This window comes from Anomalospiza imberbis, chromosome Z (assembly GCF_031753505.1).
Source record: "Anomalospiza imberbis isolate Cuckoo-Finch-1a 21T00152 chromosome Z, ASM3175350v1, whole genome shotgun sequence".
In the NCBI taxonomy this organism is placed as follows: Eukaryota; Metazoa; Chordata; class Aves; order Passeriformes; family Viduidae; genus Anomalospiza; species Anomalospiza imberbis.
In genome coordinates, this window is record NC_089721.1 from 59,524,145 (window position 1) to 59,541,569 (window position 17,425).

Here is a 17,425-nt window from a genome sequence, read left to right on the forward strand (position 1 = left end):
TATGAGTGTGTGTGAGAGAGAGGGAAGGGGCGATGTGTCCGTATCCGTGCCCGGAGCCAGGCTCCGCCCCTCGCAGCGGGCTCCCGGTAACTGCGGGAATTCACGGAGCACAGTGACCGGTCACATCAAGTTCTTTCGCGGTGCTCCAAAATACTGATTGCAAGTCAGACTTTTGCCTTGTGAGACCCCCGTTGAGTGTCTTTGGGGGCTCTCGTCGTCAGTTCCACAGACGTGTTTTTGGATTTCCTCTTAGAAACCGCTCCACAGCTGGGTCCCTCTTAGGAGCTGATTTTGAACATGTGGTTCGTTCATCCTGAAGCTTCGATGATTTCAGGATTGTGGTCCTAACACATATGGGTTGATGTGCTTGTTTATAGTCAAACACAAGAGCCGCTTCCCAGGCTGTGCTGGAGTTTCCCACATGCTTATATTTAAACGCGTGTCTGTGTGGTTTTGGGATCAGGGCCTTAGATGTTTTCCTGAGCTGTTCTTTGTGAATGGCAGCCAGAGTTAAGTTGTTTATGCGTATATGAAGTTACTAATTAGGAAGTGGTGTGGGAGAAGGTCAGAAAACAAGACATTGTTCTTTGGGCCTGGAGGGTGAAGAAATGAGGTGTCTAATTAAGTCTTTTCTTAGAATGTGTTTTTAGTAGTGCTTATGTCCTGGGCACTTGGGTGTTTATAATGATAGAAATCTTGCTCTAAAATGAAGTAGGTTTTATAGACAAGCTCCTCTTGAAATTCGTGATTGATAACATAGTAAAGGATTACAATGCAGAAAGTTGAGGGAGAAATTGAATTTTTACTTTTTCATTGTATTATATAATTCAAAAGCAGCTATGTCCTGAGACCACGCAGTACATGGGCCACATTAGTCTCTCCCAGGCCTCCCAAATAAAATAAATTAGGAGAAAAATACTTTTCCAGTATACATTATTTGGAATTGGAGGTTTTGTCTGATGAAACTCTATTTCACCTTTTTTTTTTTTAAAGTGCATGGACATTTCTGGTATAGATGAGAACCTTATCTTAAAGCCTGATCTCAAAACTTCTCTTAATCTTCTTAAGCTCTTAGCAATCCTATAGACAAATTGACCTAGTATGCTACTGTTGGGAGATAAAAGCTTTTGTATTTTGCTTGATTTGGAAAGTCACTGTAGAGAAAATGGTAAACTTTACCATATAATATATTCATCACAGGCCTAGCGTACAAAGACCTTAATGTTGGATTAAGGAATACTGGGCTTTTTATTCTCCAGAAAGAGGCTTTTTGGGGTTTGTTCTGAAGTTTTGGTATTCACTAGTATAATTCCTGTGTTTAAAAGCCCTTGAAAGTCCTGTGTTTAATGGCAATTTGCAATAGCAAAACGATTTTGCTCAAAAGAGCTCTTGCAGACACGCACATTGAAAGGTTAAATTTTACAGTATACTTAAGTCACAGTAGCAGGTTAATGTTTGTAAGTAGTAGTTGTCTAAAAAATACATAAAACATTTTCAGATAGTATGATATGTGATTCATCTTCTGATTTTGAAATAGTGTCATAATTTACAGACAAATCCAGGAGATTTCTAGATTGGGCATGAGGAGTGTTTGTTTCTTTGCTTGCTTTTCTCCAAAGGGAAAGACTCTTCGTGAAGGTCTACCTTTTTCAGTCAATTACATGTCACCAAAGGGAAAATCTCACCTCAGGCATCAGGGCCGAACTTGGATTGTTTTGCTAAGCATCCTCTTAGTTGTACTCTTGATCCTAATATATTAACTTTTGATAAAAACCTGTATTGTGTTCTAATCTTGAAACGTCAAGGGGCGGTGAAATTGCTGTACTTTACATGCAAGGTTGGGAGAATGTTTGCTATGTCGTTTCTCCCAGCAGAAAAATGTTCAGTGATGGTTGGGTCTCTTTTGGTGTTGTTTCTTTTGTGTTTTTTTCCAGTATGTGTCAACAGAATGGAACTTCTCCATTCATGGCTGTCGAATGTGAAAGGATACTGGACTAGAAATGCTGATGATTCTTTACTTCATTTAGAAGATTGATCCTGATCTTAAAAGGCATTTCACTGTCCATAAAGTATTTTGCCTCCACTGGGGTACCTGTATCTCCTTGGTGAAAAAAGAGTAACTCACCTAGAAGAAAGGTTGTCAGCTAGGAAAAGTGTGTCTCCAGTGGAAATTCCTAGGGTTTTTTTTTTGTTGTTGTTTGTATGTTTGTTTGATTGTTTGTTTGGGTTTTGCCTTTTGTTCATTTGTGGGTTTTTTTTTTTTTTTTTTTTTTTTTTTTTTTTTTTTTTTTTTGTTTTGTTTTGTTTTGTTTTGTTTTTTTTTTTTAGGTCTGTATTGACATTCTCATTTCTGGAAAGGAAAGATGGCTTTTGAAAGTTGTGCTGTATTTAACACACGGTGTTATGTCCGGAACTGGCGAAAAACAGCTTTTCTCTTAAACATCTTTGTTATTCATATCAGCTCTTTGGATGTCATCAGATGAACTTTGCTAAGTCTACTTAATATTGCTTTTTCTCTTTCTGTTGCTAAGTCTTTAGTTAGTTTAGTTATTTTTTAAGGTGCACATGAGGTTAAGTCCTATATTAAGAGAGGTAGTGAAAGGTGCTTATTTTGGCAGATAACTGCATTTGCTAAGTCTTTCAGTATGGAGAAGCTGAAATTTCTGTTGAAAGGATTAGTGCCAGTTTTCAAGCCTAGCCGATTGTAAAAATGTGCGGAGTTGGACTTCTTGTGAAGATTATATGAGGTGTCAGTTAAGTGCAGTAGAAAGCTGAATTATTAGTGATTCTTCTTAATTCTGTATATGCTGAGCAGTTGTAGTAGAATTGTATGTTCATATTGACACATATAATTTTTTGTGCTTTTAGCAGTTGTACATAGTTATACCATCTCTGTGTGGTATTTGTGGTTTTGTTCTCGAACTGAAGAGCAGTTAATGTGGCTTTACAGTGAGAGTAATATTTAATTCTGGCATGCCTGGTGGTAGACACTAGTTTTTTTATTTATGACATGGTGATGCCTTCACAGCTTTATAACCATATGAAATAAAGTGAGATGGAAAGATAGCTTCTTGGTAGGAACAAGTGAAACATGTTCAGTATGTGGAGACTTCTCAAGAGTTGCAATTGATTTTGATAGATTAAAGGAAAAAAAAAAAACAAACAAAAAAACCCCACCGAAACCCAAAACTATCATTAGAGCATCTCCATTTTAATTTGGTCAAAGTGTGATGTAAAGAAATGGCTTGATGGTACTTCTTGGTTAGAATTAGCACAATATTGTAAATCTGTTACTTTGCGTGTTTGAACATATTCTGTTTTGGACACGAGATTGCAATTACCTTTAGCATATCAGAATTATTTATTTTAATGTTGGTATGTTAGTTTTGCTACTTTTGAATTACAAAGGAAGATAGGAGGGTATGTTTTTACATAAATTAGTTGTACTTTGAATAGATTATAGTAATTACAGATTTAATGTTAACAGACATATAGTAAATGTTTGTTTCAAGAAGCTAGTTATAAGAGACATGAGTTGCATATTTATCAGATTTATTTGGAAAATAAATGCAAATGTACTTCCTTAACAATTATTTTCAGATAAGGTGCATTTATTTTAAGCCATGCTCTATGACTATCACTTTTGTATTTTTATTTCACTTTTAACTTGTAATATTTACAGAAACTTGAAATTATGATTTTATGGCCTGAAATTGTTCTTTGGAGGTGTGCCTTTTAGGTGCCAGTATCAAGGCAGCTGAAGTGGATGCTAGCAAGTGTTAATATACTGCCATCCCCTGCCCCCAGCATAAGTATTTAAGGATAGTGTGAGACTGAAACAAAATTTTTTCAAAGAAAATATAGAATATAAAATTAATATGCAGTTCTTTTGATTGTAGTTCACAGAGTATGAACAACTTAATCCTTGCCTAATCTGGCATATTTTAGATGTAAATATGCAAAAGCATGGAAATTAAAAATTCAGAATATTCTCTAAAGTACAAATTTCAGTTTAATAATAGCAAGAAGACCAGAGATATGTCTTTAATTTGGAAATGCATGCTCTGCTTTGTAATATCTGCTTATGAAATGATCTAAATTATCCTTTTGGTCTAAATCTTCAAAATACTGAGCTTGAGAAATATATTTGCCTTGTCACAGAAAGGTCAAAATGAGAAACTGCTTTAAAGAATATTAATAAGCATGATTGAGAACACTGTAAATTCTTGGAAAAGCTGTGTTCAATTAAAAAATAAAGATGGGGTTCAGAGTTTTTTTCTTTGCCTTTTAATGTTTAGTTTTGCTGCTTATACAGCCCTTTTTTCACCCACAAATTATCTTGGCTAAATGAAATCCACATGCAGACAGAATATTTTTAACCACTTTTTTTTTCTTTATTTTTTTTCCCTGAGAAAGATAGGCTTTAAATCTTTTTCAACTGATAGCTTTGCAGCTTTTTTGTTAGTTCTTGCACCCTAGGTATTTTAAACGATCTCGTATGACATCTGCTTCATATTAGAAGTTCAAATGGAGATGTGTCATCTAAACATAAGGGTTGTCACTGTTAATGTAATGCAAGATGTGGATGGATTAACAGGAAGGTATGGTACCAGAATAAGAGAGAATGTTACGAATTTTTCAGTGCCCTGGTTTTGGCTGGAATAGAGTTAATTTTCTTCCTTTGGTCATCAGTCCAAAGATGCAGGAAGTCTTTTAAATAGTAAGTAATAGGTATTTTCACAACTATTTTAAGCAAGCATGATATATAGTGTTTTCTGAGCTTCTGAAATGCACACACATGCTCCAAATGTTCATTCTAAAAACACTTCTTTGGATTTTCTCAATGGAGAGCCTGGCCTCCCAGCTCTAAGCTCCTGAGTTCCCATTATCCCTGGCACTGTGTTTAGGTTGAGTCTCTGCATCATCCCTCTCATGCAAGCCCTTTGCCACCACGATGTATGAAAAAGTAACATCTGTTATCAGTCTCAGGGTGGGAAAGTGTGTCAAGATGTTTCTCTAATGTCTTTTGTAATGACTGGGGTTCTGCATCCAGACAGATAATCTGTGTTGCTTGCTGCATTGTCTGGCATCTGGTGTGGTTTTCTCGACCATGGGCTGTTATAATAACCAGCCTTCATTGCAGTATTTCAAAATCCACATCTCTAAGCATTTGAGCTTGGTCACCAGCTCCTAGGACAATCCCAAATGGGAAATTAAAATATTAAAGGAAACATAATCTAGCATTTAAATTACAAAAACCAAATTAAACCAAACCCCCTGCAAACAACAAGAAGAAAATTCCAGCAAAATAACCCCCTGAAAAACTTAATTAAGTCTTTAACTGAATTTCTGTTCTTCTGTGTAAGGCACGTGACTGTAGTACAAGCGTGTGCAGCCAGTAGCAGTAAAGAATATTGCTTAAACTGTTAGAAGGTGTTTATGATCATTTCTGATATCCTTTAAGAATAGTGGAATTGCATTTCTTCCTGTAACACTACCAATCTCTACTTCAAAAAAATGTTATTTGTGCTTTTGCACATTTTCTGGAAGGAGGGTACAAGGAAGGTAGTGATGTTATAAGTTTTCTGCCAGCCTGTGGAGGAGTAAACTATGAATTCTGTGAATCTTATTAAAATACTTCATAATCTGCCTGCCTGGAAAATTCCCTCTTAGGAATATTCCCCTTAAATAGTCTAAAAATTGCTAAAAGCCATGCACTGTGTTTGTTTGCATGACTTCTAGTTGTGTAAGAGCCCAAGGAATGGCTATTAAACCATGAAGTAAGACTAGAAACATTAGCTGTTTGTACAGAATAGTTGGGTCTGTCAGAGAATACTCGGAACAGCTCCTGTGCCGTGCCGTGTGATTGAACCTGCACCATGGAACAGCAACACACAGTTAGGGAACTTTTGCTGCCTATTTTTTCAGCACAGCTGAAAGTTTTCTCCTCTTTATCTTTTACTGCATGGCACCTAAAGTATATTCAGGTTCCGGAGTGAAAGTACCGGAGATTTATGTTTACTTTCTGCTTGGGTTCTTGCTTGGTGAAGTTTTGACTTCAGGCACATGGATACTTCTGCTTTCATTAAGAGCCTGTGCAAATGTTTGTGGGATCTGGATTGTGGTGGATTTTTTTCCTCCATACCTACAAGTCAATAGTCTAAAATGATTTTTTGAATTTCCATAAAAAATGTGTTTATCTGCTTTTTTAGCGTGTGCAGGCTTTCTGTATATATCTTTTCCATGGCATCACTTTTTTCCTATTTATAAGTTGAAGTGGCCCAAAGCCAAACAGAGTAAGCAGTAGTTATCATAGAGTAGATATTGAGCCTTTTGGCACAAAAGCCCTGTGAGTCTGTAATCATTGTGGTTTGTGTGTGTTTTTGAGCAAGTTTACATAAAGTGTTTATGATATGATCTGAAAATAGCTTTTACAGCTTATTTTGGAGGTTGGGTACAGGTTAGATTTCTGAGCTGTTTCAGAAATGCATTTTGATTTTCAGAGGCTTGGAGGTGAAAGCTTTTAGCCACCAGTGTGACAAGTGTGTCTTGGTTTTATTATCGAAGACAAAGTGTCTTCAAACTTAAGAAATATGTGATTATGCTTGTAAAGATAAGCAAACTGAGGTACATACTGCAGGGATGTATTTCAAGAAAGTGAGAGTCAAGATGCATTTGATTGTTACAAGGGCCTGTTGGACTGAAAAAGTGAATGAGATAGAAAAGTACTCTTTTCTATATTAAAACTTAATTTCATTTTTATAACACTGTCAATCTCTTGTGCCCATAAGGAATTGATTCTGCAATGAGATACCAAAAAATATTACTAATGAAGAATTTGGATGCAGAGGAAAAATTACTTAAAGGATTTGTTGCATTTTGGCATCTTTTTATTTGATGAAGCATTCTGAACATGAAGGATTAGGGAAAAGCTATGAAGGTGGTAAATATGGTAAAAACTATTCAGTAGTGACTAGGATTGTATCACCTTACAAACCTGGAAAAAACCCAGTTATGGAACAATATGACTCTCTGGTGGAATAGTGATCCACAGCTGTTTCACTGATTACATTATACGGTGAGGACCAGTCAGTGCGTGGGGGTGCAGGTGTGCTATTCTGAGGGACCTTGACAGCCTGGACAACTGGGGAGCTTATGACATTCAGCAAAGGCTGAGGCTTGCACTAGAGCAGAAGAGTTTTGTGCCATGAGGGGCTTGAATGGGTGGGTAGCAGCTCCTGATCCAGTGGAGCGAGTGAGCTCAAGGACAGCAAGCTGATGTAATGGCTGGAGCATGGGACCTATGGGGAGAGGTAGAGGACACTAGGATTGCACAGCATGGTTGAAGAGATGGCCCAGGGGAGATCCCGACTGAGAGATCCCAATGGCCTGTGTTCTCCTCTTCTGGCAGAGGAAGAAAACATAGTGCCAGACTTTTGCAGGCTGGTAAGGTGAGTCCCTGGGAATACGGCTCAGGTGGAAATACCTAAATATGTGGCAGATATTTTTAGGAAGAATCTTTTTTCACTCTGAAGCAGAGAACTGTAGATATTATGGACCTTACAACTTTGGAGAGATTCAGAACTTTTCCAGACAAGGCACTACTCTAAATTAGCCTGGTCTGAGCAGGGGGATTGAATTATCAGATATCCAGCAGTCTCTTGCAGCCTTTATCCTGGGGATGTCTGCTTCAGGCATTGCAAGTAGAGAAGGAACAGCAGTTTGGGTCTGGTTTAGTTGCACACGGTCAGAAGTGATGGTGAGAACTCAGTTTGCTTCTGCACGCAAATGTCACCTCAGTCTTGGGAGACTGCTTTTTTTTAACCTTGATTCTTTTGACATGCTTCCTCCCCACACACCCAAAAGTAACTTTTATTATGGGTATTTAATGTATAAATGCTTTTGGGTAAAACATCAATAGCTCTTCGTGTTTAAAGCAGAGCTACACTTCTGCCTCTCATCCTTTCTTCCTAACTTACTTGCTGGTTTATGTACAAACAGTCTGTTTTCATCTGACAGACAAAAGTATACGCTTCAATTTTTATTTTTCTGTCCTAGAAGTATAGGGGATGTTGGGTTCTGTCTTTCCTGTCATACTTGGTACACTTTCAGAAAGTGCCAGATAAATTAATTGAGAGATGTGTTCAGCAATGAGACAGATTTTTTTCTAAGCTTGGAGAGTATGTAAAAAACAAAAATATATTTACTGATGTTTTCTTATCCTTTTTTGTTAGTCTTTATCAAACCAGTGCTTGTAATATGATGACTCTACTAGTGTATAAATTTCTATAGTATTTTTAAGGGAGAATGGTACAGAAAAGAATTCAGTCAATAATATAAAATATGAACACAGCAAAAAGTAGGAAAAGAGTGAAAAACTGTGGTAAATGACCTCCTCAGGTCATTTACCATGTAAAAGTGAAATTGGCATTCATTCTTAAGTAAAGCTGTCATACTTGTTCACTTAGTCTTGTTCTTCTGTAAATAGCTTCAAACTTGAGGGAGACTTTTTAGTGTTTTAAAAAAAACTTCTAGTAAATCACTGGTTAAGTACCAGATAAATTAGTCTGCTCTCTCAAGCAAACAGCTTGAAGGAATCTGATGCTGTTTTGTCTGACTTAGTGATCTGTGGACACAGGTAGTTGTTGGGCAGTTAGTATTTTGCTTCCAAACAGCTGCAGTGTATGGTCTCTCTGACAAGGACACAGGAAATAAAGGAGGATCTTGAGAGCTTGGGAAACCAAAGGAATTGCAGGGAATGGGAATTGTAAGGGTTTGGAGGCAAACTTTTTTTATTGCGGGAGAAAACATAAAAGTACATAACAAAATTCCACAAATGCAGATTTTCATTATTTCTGATGTTCATGTAACAACTGATTTCTTTTGAGGATCACTCTTAAAACATCTGGGCCATAAAAGATAATTTTCAAAGCAAGTGAGTTGCCCATATTGTTATGGACTTGTTTGCTGTGAATTAACTGAAGCATCATCTGTATCTCTTATTTATGGGCTGTGTGGAGGCTGTGTGGCAGGGTGGGTAGTGAAGCAAAACAAGGATGCCAGAGTGTTCTGGATTTACTGAGTTTTCAGCTAGGTTGGGGCAAAAGTGGTTTTAAAGCATTTTAAAACAAAGACTAGTGTAATTTGTTTCATTTATTATTCTGTAGTGTTCCATTTCTGCATTAGGTCAAGTTTTTGTTTCCTATCAGGTATTGTTTGAATGCTGCATTTTCTGTTTGTGACTGATGTCATAGACAGGTAACTGTTTCTAGTAACTTAATACTTCTGCATCTTTGTGTTTCTCCAATTTCTGCTGGTTTAGCCCCTTGGAGTTTTTTGGTCTCAAGCAGCAAGAAAGGTAAAGAAGTTGTCTAATAGTTTGGATTAAAAAACAAGACATAAGAGATCATTCTACCACTGTACAAGGCTGTAAGAGAGCTTTGTTTTTAAGGCACCATACCAAGTTTTGGCCTTTTATGTCTCTATGGATTTTAAAAATAGGGTTGATTGTCCATAAAAGAGATACCTGAATGATTGCCACCTGGAATGGTTTTAATTTTGATCTTCTAAAGATCTTAAATTTATACAATTTGAAGAAGAAATGTTGTCTAAGATTTATTATATCTCTTTAAGAGGAAGATCTAGCATAACCATGAACCTTATGATCTCTGTAGAGAGCAGTAGGTGAGAATACTTTAATACTGGTTAGCATAGGTATGACTGTTGTTGAATATCTGCATATTGACATGCTTTGATATTTATTATGCAGTATCTTTGGAGTTACTGCTTAGGGATTACCTGTGCTAGAAAGTTATGCTGGGCTAACTCAATCAGTATATGCAAAAGGGCAGGGAAGGTTTTCTGAGACATAAAAGTGACTTTGAAATGCTCATTCTGGGAGAGTTTGTCCTATTTGAGAAACAGGGTAACTCATCAACACGACCATTTTGGTCTGATAACCCCATTGTTCTTGGATTGTAGACACAGTGCATCTGAAGAATTGTGGCTTACAAATACACTTGTGTGTTCTCTTATGTAGACCACCAGCTTATAGACACGTGAAATTTCTAGTTCCTAACAGCTGTGTGTGGTACTGAAAATAAATTTTCAACCATGCTGGGGCCTATGTGGTTCCTTTTTAGAGTGTGGGTGTCAGCTGCCTCTTCCTTGCAGTCAGTCCATGTGATGAATTTAAGAGGTGATTTCCTATAAAACCTGTGTGTTTTAAGCCTTTGCCTTGCTTTGCCTAGCCATTACTGTCCTGGGTTTGCTGCTCCTTGTGTTTAAAAATTTTGTTCTCTCCTCAGCTCATTTGAGGAGTCACGCTGGGAACTCCTGCATTGTTCTTAAGGCTCTCCAGGCATTTTCCTGCTTTTGCTACCTCCCAGGCCGATTAAGCTTGTCCTTTTCAAGGCTATTGCTGGAGGAACAAATTTCAAAGTTCAGTAAAAAAGTGCCCCCTTTGGTGGGCTGAATTGCACGTCATCCAGATTATTACATTCAGCATTCTTGTGACCACTGAAGCTTTTTACGTTATCATTGGAGCAGTGACATCAAAAGGGGAGAGCTATGACAAAGTCTTCAGAGAGGGAAGACCAGGACATGTGGTTACCTGTTCTCCAGGACTGCCTAGAGTGCTCAATGGAAAATACAGCTAGTAGGCTGAGGGTGAAGAATTCTGTCATGAGAGACACATTTCTGGGACACGAAAGTGATTCAGCACTGGTAAACAAAATGCTGTCTTGCTTCAACTGCTTGGATTCCTTGGATTTTACATGAACTGCAAAACTGGGCTTAGAACTTTTGTATTTATGGTGTTACCAAGAAACACTTTTGCACATGAAGCAAGCTGCTTTTGTTACAAATGTATTACTTACGAAAGAAGGGGAAGTGGACTTTGGTTGTTGTATATAAAAAAGAAACGTGGCAGTCTGATCTCTGGTTAAGTCTGAACTTGCGGAGTTTTGCTCTGGCTGTAGCATATTTTCTTTTAGAAAAACTTGGGCAGTGAGAGTGTAAATTCTAAATTTACTCATCCAAGCACTGCAGGTGTTGCTTTCCAGAAAGCATTGTGAAAGAGAGCAGATCCAGGCAGGTTTTGAGGAGCAGATTTGCTCTGTTGCCTTCAGAAGTGTAGACATAATTCTCACCATCAACCACATATAGTCATGCTTCAACTTTGCAAATCAAGTATCATGAGTTCATTTCTGATCTACTGGTCTGTGTTGATTTCACTCTTTATGTCTATGTTTAACAAATCATGTGCTATTGTACTCAGAAATCTATTTGTAAAGAGAAGGGCAAGAGAAATTCTTCCAGAAGTGCAGTGGCTGATCTTTATTACCATAGAGAGGCTATTAGAAAACTTTGTTTTGCTTTGAAGATAACACAGAAGCTGTTGAAATTTGAAAAGGGTATTGTGCTGAAACAAAAAAAATGATATATCTCAAGTCACAAGGTTGTTATGCATTGTATGTAAAGTCTCCTTTACATATACATTTCTGTTGACTATTCTCTATTTTTCCACTGGCTACTACTTTTATTAACGTACTAGTGATCTTAAAGAAGCCTTGAGAGTTCAAAATGGTGATGACTGATGTTAAATCCAGTGTCTGAAGTTCTAACCTTTTTTCTTTTGACATGCATACTTCGAGTTTGTTTGTGTCTAGAGACAAACAGCACATGCATGTGGAAATGCTCACAGACAGACAAACAAACTTAGATACCTCATATATGTATAGAAACAGTCATTTGTATCTCTGTATCTCTTAAAAATATCTGCCACTTGGCAGTGGCCACTGTCCTCTACTTCTAATTGCCTCAGTACATTATGTAAGGTATAAAAAAAAGGTTTGCTGAAACTGGCTCTATGGTTTCATAGAATTATGTGTGTTGAATGCATTGTAAACTTACAAGGTGATTTTTTTGGTGAGATTTGTCTATAGTTTGCAGTGGTATAGCTAATTATTTGCTGTTGGGACTGGATGACCCAGCTACTTTGAAACCTCTTCCAGTTCTATACGCTACTTACTGAGATCTTGTCTTCTGCTGAAATATGCTTAAAAGAAAACCAGGCTATATATGTGTCTTTTAATCTGTGTATATACTTTCTGTGTAAATGTGGGAGCCCTGTGTTCTTGCCTGCAGGGCGGTATGCCTTCATTAAGAGCAACAGTTGTAATTTGTTCAGTTGTATAAAAATACTGGTGATAACAATCCCCACCAAAAGAAATTAGTCTCTTAAAATGACCTGGATATAACTGCAGTAACTTGTCCTCTTTCTCAAAGTTTTCATGTCAAAGGGGTATTTTGGCTGCTAAGCTACTAGACAAACAACTGAAAACTGGTGAGCTATGTGGATATGTCACAGGTATTGGCTGACGTGCATCTGTGTTGCTGCTTTTGCTTTCAGATGTTACCATGAGTATCAGTTGGAGCACAAGGAGCTATGGTAGTAGGAGTGTTTGGGAGAGCTGGGTCTTGTTTACTTGTGAAAGGTAAGAGTGTGATGGGGTTGTGGGAATTCTGATGGAATAGAGTGAGAATGGGTGATAACTATCCAGGTGAGATCACCCAGCAATGAGATGCTTTACCTTGCTAAGTCAAAGAGGATATCACAAGCTGAGAATTGGCAACTACAGAGAAGGAAATACTAAATCCACATTGCCTCTGTAGCATGTTACTGAATTAGGAGACATGAAGCAAATTCCAGAGTATTGTTCATTCGTGCAGAACATATAAGACAATATGGAAACTAAAGTAAAATTCAGTGGAGAAAGGAGGTTATGTTATGATGAGATAACTTTGACTGAACACAAGTTGCCCACCAAATCCACTCTAATCACTCACCTTCCTCATCTGGATGGTGAAGAAAAAGTATGACAGAAGGTTCAGCAAGTATGGTCATGGCAAACCAGACTTGGTATGGAGAAATTAATTTAATTAACTGCCAATGAAAAGCCAGAGAAGGATAATGAGAAATAAAAACAAACCTTAAAACATCTTTCACCCACTCCTCTCTTCTTCCCACGTTCAACTTCAGCTCCAGATTTCTCTTCTCTTCTGTCTGAGTGGCTCAGGAAAATGGGGGACAGGGGCTGTGGTCAGTTTATCACCCTTTTCTCTGCTGCTCCTGCCTCCCTGCTGCAGCATGAGGTCCCTCCCAACTTTCCTAGCATGAATCCTTCCCATAGGCTGCAGTTCTTTGTGAACTGCCCTAGTATGTCTTCCAGCATGGTTACAGCCTCCTTCAGGCATTTGCTCAGGTGTGGAGTCCTCTGTGGGCTGCAGGTGATGTCTGCTGCACCATGGACCTCAGTAGGCTGCCGGGAGAGAGCTTGCCTCATCATAGTCTTCAGCACAGGCTGCAGAATGTCTCCTACAGTGCCTGGAGCAGAATTTTCACTGACCTTGAGGTCTACTTCGCTGCTTTTGTGCAGTTTTCCCCTTCTTAAATACATTCTCTTAGAGATGCAGTCACTGTCACTGATGGGCTTGGCCTTGGCCAGTGGTGGTTCTATTTTGGAGCTGGCTGCATTGGCTCTTGTACATAGAGGAAGCTTCTAACATCATCTGACAGAGGTTATCCCTGTAGCCAGCCACCAAAACTTTGCCACACAGGATAGTCTGAAAAAAATCTCTAATTATCAGCATAAGTAACCAGTGCAGACAAACATTGCCTATATGTATGTGTTATCTGACCTTTGGTTACACAAAGATTTTGATGTCATGATTTTGTCACAGCTCCAAGACAGTTGCTTGAAGAAGGAAACACAGCTTCTTTCCAGGCTGTCCCAGAGCAAGATGAGTTGTATGATGACCTGGGTGAAAAAGTTAATGCAAGGTAGTAGAGTGAATTCAGCATTTTGTATTTTCTGGTTTGTGATTGCTTATGACTTAAACAGTTTGTTGTCTAGAAAAGTTCTACAGCTGAAAAGGGTAATGTAGTTGACCATAAAGGTAGGGTTTTCTGGGTTTCACATCCTATACCTTCAATTTAAAATTGCCACTGGACTGCCTTGCAGCCATTACATTGAAAAAAGAAGCATAAATATAGAGAAGGAGCTAGATAAAGGCAATGAATCCTACTAGATTACTCACTTGTCAGAAATAAAGATGCTCTTTGTACTTGTAAATTTGCCATTGGGGAGAGGTCTGGAATTACTAAAAAAGTAAAATAATGAAATTCCAATTGAAATGCTAAACCACAACTTTTTGATGTAGATAGAAATTTGTGTATCATGTCTTCTGCTTAGCTTTTTGGGGATTTCAGATTTTCAACTTAACCTTGGAGACTTTCAGAAAATTGTGGGGGCTTTGTGATGGTGTTTATGTGTGAGGTTTTTTTTCTTTGTTTGTTTTGGTTTTGTTTGGTTTTTTTGTGTGTCTGTGAGTTGGTTCCCCCTCCTCCTCTCCCATCAGAGAGAAAGCAACTGCAGAACCAACAAGCTGCAGAAATAATCCAGCTATAGAAATGGAATGGATACAGTAGTGTTCAGACTAATCTGTGATTTTTAGTAAAATCTACTTATGACTCACCTGCTGCTTTGCCATTTGATTGAAATTTCAGCACTTTTTCTGTTGTCTTTGTAAATCTGGTACCTAGATTTTTGAGCGTGTTTTTGCAACAATCTTTCAGGTGGATTATGTCCATCCAATACCCATCTTCTGGTAAAACGTCAGTGGCTGTGATGTTCAGAGTAAACTTCAGAAAGTAGTCACATCCATCACAAGAACGGAGGGAGCTTCGATAACATATTTTCATGTAAGGACAGAGGTCAGCAATGTTTTTGACAGGAATAGAGAGTAATAAACTTTACTCAGCAGTGAAATTATGTTTCTGGAAGAGTGCATGAGTTTATGAGTAAGGAGAAAAGGGGAATACCTTCTGTCCTAGTGCGTGTAAGGAAGTGCTCCTTTCCAAGGAGCACTTGGTTTGCATACCAGGGAAAAACTGGTATTTGAAAGCATCAACTGGTGTTGCTGTAGCTGACCCATCTTGTATTTTGTACTGTGGTGAAAACGTGCCCATTTCTAGCCTTTCCAAAGTGATCAAAGACATCTGCATTGTTTGAAGAAAATTTTCTGATTTGTGTTCGAATGGATCAGCTTTTCACTGGAAAGAGGGGGTGTGGGGCCTTTTCAGGAACTCTTAGGTAGATTGTCCCTCTGTGAAGCTTTCACCGTTATGATGTGCAGTCTCTTTAAAGAACACCATCTGAATCCATTGCTAGAAATGCTTCAGTGTTCCTTTTTATTGAGTGTGATACTATGGACCTTTGGGACAAAACAAAGGAATAAGCTGAAATCAAGACTTGTGCAAGAGCTAGTTTGGTTTGTGGTAGTTTTTTGAGTGTTAGGTTGGCATTGGGTGCTTAAGGGAGGTAAGGACAGCTTTGGTCTTTTCAGAGTTCATACAGGATTTGGCTTGTGCATTAATGTTTTCTCTACTTAATGTTGAAGCGATACGTGGAATAAATAAATAGACTCCACAACTTGATGTAGTTATGAAGTGGGTATGTATGTCAGCGCCCAGCACAAGCGAGATAGTTCTCCAAAAACTTGTGCCCCGAGCCTCAATCTGACCCACATCTTTATTCCCAAAGGTGTTCCATATACAGTACATTACACAACTTTTCCATGCATATTCAACCCCTGGCCCCGCCTGTCCTCGCCTCTCATGCTAAATAGGTCCACGCCCTTCTGGGCATGTGTGGTTTGCTGTGGTGGTCGTGGGGTGGTCTCTGGTGGTCTCCTGAGGCTGAAAATTGTGGTCTTCCTCAGGATTGAACTTCTGAACTTTTCTCCTCTGTGCATGCGTTTTTGGTCCTTTGGTGCCTGTCTGAGTACGTCTGTCGGTCTTGATAAGCTTGGAGACAGAGGAGCTCCTTTTTCTGGGTTCTTTGCATCTCCTGGTCTTCTCTGGCTTTGTCCTTTATGCAAGAAGCTTCAGAGATTTGCATTTTCCTATGCCCTTTGTACCATGGCAGAGGTTTCTCAAGTAAAAAGTTTAAATTAATTAATTTTGTTAATTCAAGTGAACTTCAAAAATCTCTATTTCAATGTCACAAAGCTCTGAATCAGGCATCTACTCTTTTATTAGCTATGTAGAATCAATATAAGGAATATCCCAAAAACTGTTTCTAGGGTAATAGCTTCATGTATTCTTAAGCTGCAGCTAGGAATAGCAGAAGTAGCTGCACATTATCACCATACTCCTAAAATGAATGAATGTACTGCTGCAATTTAACACTAGCAGTAGGTGTTAACTGAGGTAAACCACTTGTCCAGGTTCACTGGTTGTTCTTACAGATACATACCTACAAGTATATAGGAAATCTAGAAGTGTTTCCCTCATTGGTAGTGCTGCTCTAACATGGGATCACGAAAAGAAAGCAAAGAGACTGCAACCATTTTTTTCTGCTTGTGTAATAACTTCCAGGTAGTATTTGTTTCCTCCTTTCATCACCCATTGTACCTATTGCAATCCATTTTGATACTCTTTAAAAGGGTACTAGGATATACACAGTAAACACAAATGAGTGCTTTGTAAAAGTAAATAAATAGTGATGGTATTGATTTTTTTTATTTTTGGCACTTAAAAATTTAGCATGTGGAAATAGTGATAGAGATAGCATCAGTGATTATATACTTGGGAACATGGGAGGAAGTGAAAAGGAGAGTAAACTTGTTTTTTCAGGAAGAAAAGTATTTTTTTCGTTGAATACAGTTCTACAGTAGTGTAAAGTGAATGAAAAATTTCACACACACAAAGGCCTCAATGTGCAGATATTTCTTTGAACTTTACCTTCATTTATTTGATTCAGATTGTTCATGATTCAAAGAGAATACCTTATTGCTCTCTATAAGTGCAATTTTGAGTAGTCCTCACAAATCAGGGGACTGAAGCTAGAGATCTCTCATTTTGAGGCACTGATTCTTCCTGCCTGACCCCAAATAATATTGCAAAGTATAGGCTTGCAGGCTGGAATAATATTGCAAAGTATAGGCTTGCAGGCTGGTAAATGCCAGCCTCAACTGCTGAATGTAATTTTTACCTGACTCGGCTGTACGGTTTGCTCGTGTAGCCCCAGTGCTTTCCCCTTTACAGTAATTGTACAGGGTTGGTGCTTTTTGTCTGGTACTTGATATGCACAAGCAAATACGATGTAAACCATGTATAAGGCATATAATGAATATTAGACAGCTTTTCTTTCATATCAAGTGAAAAGCAGAAAACCTGAATTGCCCTTAACATCCAGAAGCATGTTATCAGTTCACAGAAATGTATTAACCCTGTCATATGGAGCTAAGTGTTTGACTGCACTTTCTCCCCCAGATGAACTGCTCATTAAAAACATTTTTGCATCACAGTTATTTTCAACTTATTCATTCTCATAAGCTTTTTAGTATGGTTGACAGTTTT

At 38.2% G+C, this 17,425-nt stretch overlaps 2 protein-coding genes across 3 annotated transcripts in view; one reads left to right on the forward strand and one right to left on the reverse strand.

Annotated features, from left to right (window-relative positions):
- GTF2H2 (general transcription factor IIH subunit 2) overlaps positions 1–17,425 on the reverse strand; it is a 459,966-nt gene that overhangs the window by 331,328 nt on the left and 111,213 nt on the right. The window lies entirely within an intron of this gene.
- RNF38 (ring finger protein 38) overlaps positions 1–17,425 on the forward strand; it is a 110,233-nt gene that overhangs the window by 1,204 nt on the left and 91,604 nt on the right. Inside the window, exon 2 of one of the 2 annotated variants that reach the window (XM_068176738.1) lies at positions 12,413–12,497. The exons of the other annotated variant lie outside the window; for it this stretch is intronic. Coding sequence (XP_068032839.1) covers positions 12,449–12,497 — 49 coding nt within the window. The 5' untranslated portion in view covers positions 12,413–12,448. The remainder of the gene's footprint in view (positions 1–12,412; positions 12,498–17,425) is intronic. 2 annotated transcript variants of the gene reach the window in all.